This window comes from Brassica napus, chromosome C6, assembly GCF_020379485.1.
Source record: "Brassica napus cultivar Da-Ae chromosome C6, Da-Ae, whole genome shotgun sequence".
Taxonomy (NCBI): domain Eukaryota; kingdom Viridiplantae; phylum Streptophyta; class Magnoliopsida; order Brassicales; family Brassicaceae; genus Brassica; species Brassica napus.
Window position 1 is genome coordinate 40,133,979 of NC_063449.1, and position 8,753 is coordinate 40,142,731.

An 8,753-nucleotide genomic window follows, 5' to 3' on the forward strand; every position below is an offset into this window, starting at 1 on the left:
TTTAACATTTTCAATTTTTTTAAAAAAAATACTGAATTTTTAAAACAATTCAAATAAAATTGTTTTTAAAATTCAATTTTTTAATTTTAGACAATTTCTAAAAAAAATAACTTATGATAATGCTTAAAATAAAAATTCAAACCTTAGGAAATTTTAATTTTCAAAAAAAGTCAAGTAATAACAAGTTTTATATTTATAATAAACTATTACTTGAATTTTATATAAAAAAGAAATTTCATTAGGTTTTGAATTTTTTCGTTTTAAGTATTATAAGTTTAACAATTATACTTAATTTGATTTTGAAAAGTGATTTGTTAGACAATTTATAAGAATTATTTGATTTATTTTGTTTATTTTTCTTTAAAAATATTACGATTTTTTAAGAATTAGTTATTTTCTGATTTTCTTTTAGTAAATTTTTTTATTTGTTTTGTTAGAAACTGACACATCGTCAGTTTTTACATGTAAATGAACAATTTCTCTCACTTTTTGACTTGATGAACAAGTAAGCAAAATTGAGCGTTTTTGAAAGGTGTTGGAGAAGGTTTGTGAAAGGTGTCTATTTCACCACTGCTATCGCTAGGGATGTTAATATGGGCTCAACCTAACAGGGTTAGCCCTAACCCTGCAAACCCATTTGCAACCCTAGCCCTCATTTTTTAAACAGGGTTTAAATAGGGTTGGCCCTAATAGGACCAGAGTTTAAATTCTAACCCTTTTATTTTGATTCACACAACTATTATACAATATTTAATACTGTTTTTCATCAAAAACAACTTAAAGTCGAGTTTTCTCGCCAAAAACTGAACAACGAAATTTTCCGTCGAAACCGCAAAATCGAGTTTTCAACTAAAACAACAAAATCGAGTTTTCCTTCCAAAAACGCAAAATCGAGTTTTTCCTCAAAACTTCGAAATCGAGTTTTCCCGCCAAAAATTTAATAATGTTTTATTTTGATTTTTATTTTGATTCACACAACTATTATACAATATTTAATAATGTTTTTCATCAAAAAAAACTTAAAGTCGAGTTTTCTCGCCAAAAACTGAACAACGAAATTTTCCGTCGAAACCGCAAAATCGAGTTTTCAACTAAAACAACAAAATCGAGTTTTCCTTCCAAAAACGCAAAATCGAGTTTTTCCTCAAAACTTCGAAATCGAGTTTTCCCGCCAAAAAATCAAAATCGAGTTTTTCGCCAAAACCTCAAAATTGAATTTTCCCGTGAAAACGTAAAATTAAGTTTTTCTGGAAAACCCGTAAAACTCAATTTCACGGTTTTGGCGGGAAAACTCGATTTGCCGGTTTTGTAGGGAAAACTCGATATTGCGGTTTTAGTTTTGGCGGAAAAACTCGATTTTGCGGTTTCGGCGGAAAAACTTGATTTTGCAGTTTTGGCGGGAAAACCCGATTTGCCGGTTTCGGCGGAAAACTCGTTTTTGCTGTTTCGGCGGGAAAACGCGATTTTGTAGTTTTCGGCGGGAAAACTCGATTTGCCGGTGTCGGCGGAAAAACGAGTTTTGGCGGGAAAACTCAATTTTGCGGTTTTGGCGGGAAAACTCGATTTTGCGGTTTTGGCGGAAAAACTAGATTTTACGGTTTCGGCAGAAAACTTGATTTTGCTGTTTTGGCGGGAAAACGCGATTTTACAGTTTTGGCGGGAAAACTCGATTTGCCGGTTTTGACAGGAAAACTCGATTTTGCGGTTTTTGCGGTTTTTGCGGGAAAACTCTATTTTGCGGTTTTGGCGGAAAAACTTGATTTTGTGGTTTTGGTGGAAAAACTCAAATTAGGTTTTGGCGGAAAAAAAACACAATTTTTTTTTGACGGAAAAACTTTATTCTTAGTTGTGGAGCAAAAACTCGATTTTGCGATTTTGGGAGGAAAACTTTTGATTTTGATGCTCAACAAATTGGAGGAAAGAATCATATCATATCTTAATTTTTCTAGTTTTATCTTTAAAATTTAAGAACAAAAATAAATGAAATATTTTTTTCAATTAAATGAGCTAACCCTGATACCAGTCCTAACCTTGATTATATAATAGGGTTAAAATAGGGTTGGGTTAAAATGGGGCTGGACTTATAATAAATAAAAGAGGGCTGAGCCCTAACCCTGTAGTTAACATCCCTAGCTATCGCCAAGCTAATTCTTGTGCTGACACATTACTAAGTTTCCCTTATTTGTAATAATCTATGAGGGGTGTATCATATATATCCATCCTTCTTACTAAACTATGTAATTGTTGACAATGATTAATAAAACCAAGATTAGCCGGAAAAAAAGCTGAGTGTTTTTTGTGATAAAAATATCAGATTGAAGGTTTAAAATACTAGTAAAAAAATTTGAAGTTTAAATTGTCAGTGGGTGCCAATTTAAGGATTTTATGATATTTTCCCCCTATCTTAAGGTCATCATCTAATTTGAAGAATTGCATCCATCAAAATCGTACCGTTTTGTAAAAGATGTCAGCTGAAACAACTCCTAATAAATTGTGATGTAGCATATCATTAGGCCTATAAACTAGATACAAAGCCATGCACTTTGTGCATGAGACCACGCATGTTGAAACAGAAAACGTAGGTTGCGTGTGGGTTAAGGCAACATACAGATTAGCTAATTTGGTAACCACTAATTTAAGTATCTTGCTATTTTAAGGTCGCTAGATTTTGTTTCTTTAGCTTTAAGGTAACTAAATTAATAACAACCCTAACTCAATATATATTTAAGTACTATGATAATTGTGAACAAAATATAAAATACAAAAGTTTAAAAAACATATTTGAGGGTTACCATTAGAATAGTCCATCGTCAAACCTTTATTTTGAGGATTCTAAAAAAAAAAACAACCCTAACTCAATACATATATTTTTCTCTTAATAAGTTCATCATAAGCTCCGGAAATTAAAATTACGCACCAGTGCATGCATACATGACTTTTAGTTAGAATTATAAAAAAAAAATCGAGGAAATCTTTTATTTTTGTTAGAATCCTCAAAATAAAGTTTTAACGATGGATTATTCTAATGGTAACCCTCAAATATGTTTTTTACATTTTGTATTTTATATTTAGTTCACAATTATCATAGTACTTAAATATAAGCATTACACTTTAAAATTTTATAATATATACACACTCTAAAAATATACCTGATTATTAATATCATTACATGAATTTTAATTTGTGTAATATCATGTATTTTTGTAATCTTTATTTTCATGTAATATCTTTATTGGTGTTATTGTAATCAATCATTTGTGTTATATTAGTCGATGTATTATTATTGCAATTAAGTGGTGGTAGTCTAGTGACCATTGTTTGGGGTTTGATGTATGTCCACATCGGTTTTCGGTTCGATTTCCCCTGAAAACTAAATTATCACCACTTTGCCAGTTTGGACTTCGGTCCAAGTGATTTACATGGTGAACCATAACAGATGATCGGTTCACCTCCTGACATTAATAGGAAGGTATTCCAAACTCGGGTCAGACGGTGTGGTATGCTTTCGGACTAGTCCACTCTGTAGCACTAAGTGCGTTCCTCCTGGGGCCGACCTGATCAGTCGATAGGGTTTATCAAAAAAAAAATGTATTATTATTGTTGTGTGAAATAAATATTCTTATTTTAAATGATATTATTGTACATCAATAATTCTAATTTTAGTTTAAATATATTTACATAGGTTATTTAATAATAATATGTATAATATGAATATGTAAATGAAATATAATTATAAAGATTAAAGTTGTAAAAGTAAAAATTAGTACATTTATATGTAAATAGTGCTCTGAGGGTACAATAGTTTTTTTTTTTTTTTTTGCTAAAAGTGAGGGTACAATAGTTTGTTGGAGAGGAAAGATGTTGAAGACTTGAAGGCATGTCACCAAGTTTCCATGCATTCATTCGTGAGAAAAAATGTTTCCATACATTCCTTTTTCTCCATATATATACTTGTCATTTGAATGACATATATATATAGATTTTCGGTTACAAGGGGTTTTATTTCATTTTGTTCATTTATATAAATTATACATGATAACATCTCATTGCGACTAAAGGAGAAAATTGAAGAGAAGTATTATTATTGAAATATGCGCTTCCTCTTTCCTTCAAGAGAAGTAACTAACAAGTAACAACTAAAGCTTTTGGATATGTGTAGATGGACGAAAAAAGTATGTGTAGATTTTGATAGAGGAGAAATCTAGTAGCGAGGTCTGAAGATCAACTGGTAGTCTAATAGGTACATAAATTTATATTATTTGAGACGTATCCTATTTGTGCACAAACTAATGTCAAATCTTGTCTGCTTTCATGATTATTAGACATTCTACAAGGTATATGAATCATCGAACTTTTCTTGTAATAAACTTATAATCTGCTAAATAAGCACAAACTGTTGTTTCTAAAATTGTAAACGATGATAAAACAATTAAAGTAAGTTAGAAAAAGGTAAACAAAAACCGTAGGAGACGATGATAAAACAATTAAAATAAGTTAGAAAAAGGTAAAGAAAAACCGTAGGAGACGATGACATTAAAAGTAGCAGCACGCTATTGCTAATCTTTACCCTTTTTTATCGGTTGTCAAATAATTAATATGCGCATGGATAAAATAATTAACAAGACAAAATCGTAGTGTTCCAATTAATTTGGTCTTTCTGAAAATTTTCAATATGGTGATCATCAGAAACAATTACTCTATTATAAATTTGGTAGAATATATAGTAAATATTAAAACATATTCTACTGAAGATTTAAAAAAAATGAAGTCAACTTTTAGATTTTTATTTTATTTTTAAATTTAAAAATATTTCACATATATTAGATTAGTTAGTTTAGTTTAGTGATAAACTTATAAGTCATGTTATAATTAACAATTCACTACGTCTATTCATATGTTCATTTAAGTTAATATTAGTTATCAAGTGGTGGTAGCCTAGTGGTAATTTTTTGGTGCTTGGTGTGTATCCACATCAGTTCTGAGTTCGATTTTCCCTGAAAACTAAATTATCACTATTTGGCCAGTTTAGGCTTGGACTTCGGCCCAAGTGGTTTATATGGTGGGCCATAACAGATGATTGGTCCACCCTCTGACATTAGTCGGAAAGTATTCCAAACTCGGGTTAGGCAATGTGGTACGTTTTCGGACTAATCCACTCTATAGCAGTAAGTGCGTTCCTCCCGGTGCCGACCGGATCAGCCGATAGGGTTTATAAAAAAAAAGTTAATATTAATTTAGTGATAAACATATAAGACATGTTATAAATATATATTTTCGAGAAATATAAATAACAACGGGAAAAGTAACGTCGTGACGGAGAAACTGCAAAAGGAAAAAAGAAAAGATAAAAAAGAAGTAAGTAACCGTTGTAAAAATTCATTCATTGGCTGATTCTTTACGTCTGACCTCTCTCCGCTCGTCTATTCATACGTTCTGCTTCTGCTTCTACCCCAAATCCCCACTCGCTCTTCCCCTCACGCGAATTCCACCCTCTCCTACCTGAGAACTTTGTTACACGCGCTGAGTTTCGCGAGTAAAGAAGCATTTTCCACGGTGGAAATAATAAATCGGGGTTATTTTATTTTTGTTTTTTCCGGAGTTAGTTTCTCTAATTTTTTTTGTTCATTTTAATCCTCATCCCCTAAACCCTTTCACGAAAACGGATTATAAATTTAAAGATCCATTCTTGCTTCTCTCCGCAAGTTTCTTCTTTTTCTGTTTCTCCATCGACAATAAATATTCGTGCGAGAGGGATTTTCAACCTACAGAAAAAAGGCAGAAAGCTGGGTCAACGACGTTTTGACCGGGTAATACAACAAAAGTACAAGGGTAAAATCGTCATTTAAAACACTCGCATACGTATGTACCGCATGGAGAAGAGAGATACAACTCAACCACTCTGTATATTTATAAGCCTCAAGAGATAAACGCAAATGAGATAGAGAGAGATAAGGGGATCAGAAGCGTTAGATAGATAGATAGAGAGAGATTTGTAATCCTTCAGACACACACAGAAAGAAGATTATGTTGCCCGTAAGAAAAACCAAAAGAGCTTTTTACTCCGCCGATGCTGGAGACGGCGTTTTTACGCCGGGAAAGAAACGACGAAGATGTCTTTCTTCTCCTGCGTCGGTATCTAAAGCCGGACCAGATTTGTTAGATACAATCCCAGACGATCTTGTTGTTTCTATCCTTCGTAGGCTTGCCTCTACATCTCGATGTCCTGCTGATTTCATCAACGTTTTAATGACGTAAGCTTTCCGGTTAATATATTTTCATTTTTCGGACAAAGCTCTGTTTTGTCTTAATGATAACTGGTTTTGCGTAACAGATGTAAGAGATTAAAGAGTTTAGCTACGAGTCCTCTTGTTCTGTCGAGATTGTCTCGGAAAGCGATTGCCGTAAAGGCTCAGAATTGGTCGGAAGACGCTCACCGGTTTCTCAAACGCTGCGTCGACGCCGGAAGCCTCGAAGCTTGCTACACTCTCGGCATGGTTAGTTTGAAAATTAGATCTTTTTAATTTTACTTAAAAGTTAAAACGTTTTTTATTTGTTGGTTTAACGTTTTGTCTTGTTTTCTACTTTTGGTACAGATTCGGTTTTACTGTCTGCAAAACAGAGGAAACGGCGCGTCCCTTATGGCTAAAGCCGCGATTAGCTCCTACGCGCCGGCTTTATACTCTTTGGCCGTGATTCAGTTCAACGGAAGCGGCGGCTCCAAGAACGACAAAGATCTTCGAGCCGGCGTGGCTTTGTGCGCGCGTGCGGCTTTCTTGGGACACGTCGACGCGCTGCGTGAGCTCGGTCACTGTCTCCAAGACGGTTACGGTGTTCCGCAGAACGTCTCCGAAGGTCGGAGATTCCTCGTTCAAGCCAACGCTCGTGAGCTCGCCGCCGTCTTATCCTCCGGGAACGAAGCTTGCTCGTGGCTCACTTTGTCGCAGCCTCAAGCTCCTAACCAAATCCGTGGTTGTCCGTTGCTGAGTGATTTCGGATGTAATGTCCCGGCGCCGGAGATACACCCGGCGAATCGGTTTTTAGCGGATTGGTTCGCCGTGCGCGGCGGAGATGCTCCCGGAGATGGATTGAGGTTGTGTTCTCACGGCGGATGTGGACGGCCGGAGACGAGGAAACATGAGTTTAGGAGGTGTTCTGTCTGTGGCGTTGTGAATTACTGTTCACGCGCTTGTCAAGCTCTCGATTGGAAACTCCGGCATAAGATTGATTGTGCTCCGGTGGAACAAGATGCAGCCGGTGGTGACGGAGAAGGTAACGTTCAGGTTGAGGGAAACGGTAACGGTGATAACGTATTGGTGCCCATGAGTTAACGGTGAACAAGTAACGGCTGCTTTAATTAGACGCGAGAAGATGAGAGGTAAACGAAGCTTTGTTTTAGTTTCGTTTTTTGTTTGATTAGTGGAAAGATTAGGATTAAAATATTACCAACGGTTAGATGTGGCGTTAAAGAGTAAATTGTTGTATTCTAATCGATTGTAAAGATGAGTATCAATGAACGGCTAGAATGCTTTTTCCTAATTTTTTTTGTTAAGAGTTTTAATTTATTTAGTTAATACTTTTCTTCGTTTCCAAAATTGAGTGAAAATATCTCTCGTTGAATCGTTGAACATATGAAAGATATTTCCTTACCTATGCAGATAACACAATAAATAAAAGAACAGTCTACTAAAATACGATATGAATGCTAGATCATTTCATTAACATGCAAACATGAACACAGAGCGAAGATTTGGAAAGATAATAAGGTCTAACACCAATTGTGATATTTGAAAAATCATGATCAGCATCAGCAGCCTCCTATTTTGGCATGCATTTCTTACGGTTATAGCTATTATATATTTACTACATAATCTGGCATGTCTTAGGCTGACCCATTTGGAATCCAGTTGTTAGGTTAGACTTCGGTTTATCAGGTACCAAATAAACCCGGTCATCAATCGGTTAGTCTGGACCGGGGCATAAGACACTTGTAGCAATGCAAACTCTATACACCACATATCCCCCGATTACGCTTAGATTTTTACTCTCATTTTATTTGTGAAAACCATATTTTTATATTCTGTCTTCATTAGAAAATATGTAAACTCTTTTTATTCATTGATCACTGTTCTCCGGCATAGAAGAAACAGCGTTTTTCAGACTTTTGATCGAATCTCATGTTCTTGTTATACTGAACGTTGCATCGTTTCATAAGGCATAGTATCGAATTTTCTCATCATGTTTATTATTTTGCATGAGATTTGTCACCTAGTGTTCAAACCTGATTTATACTGTTTTCCGCAATGTCTGAGAGTTTTTTTTTGCAGTCAATATATATATTATATTAGGATAGAGCAAAGTTTTCAGGAAATTGTAGAATGTAATTTTACATTGTGGCGTCCCACAAAAATTGTTTCACATCAAAGGCAAATAATAACTTATTAGCAATACCGATAGATTCTGGCGATTGGTACTTAATGTGGCGATAGTAAATAAGCACACATGCATCTGTCCCACTCAAATTTGAGCAATGTGACATGACGGAACGGACGATATATAGCAAACTCTGAAAGCAAAAATAGAAACAAAAATAGAATAATTCAAAAGTAAACATGTATAACTGAGAAAAACTATAGTGAATATAGGTATGAGAGTTGAAAGTATACCCCCATATGTTCATCGTAAAGAAGGGTATACTTCCTTCCATATAATGGATATGCTTTCCAAGACCGTTGTTTCTCGGATTGTTGTTTTAT

The 8,753-nt window shown here is 34.6% G+C and overlaps 1 protein-coding gene across 1 annotated transcript; it reads left to right on the forward strand.

Moving 5' to 3' along the window:
• Positions 1-5,756: 5,756 nt before the first annotated feature.
• LOC106402544 (F-box protein At1g67340-like) lies at positions 5,757-7,536 on the forward strand. Its single transcript, XM_013843309.3, has 3 exons — positions 5,757-6,251; positions 6,332-6,494; positions 6,594-7,536. The coding sequence occupies exons 1-3, from the start codon at positions 6,025-6,027 to the stop codon at positions 7,326-7,328; spliced, it is 1,125 nt and encodes a 374-aa protein (XP_013698763.2). The 5' UTR covers positions 5,757-6,024; the 3' UTR covers positions 7,329-7,536.
• Positions 7,537-8,753: the final 1,217 nt, after the last annotated feature.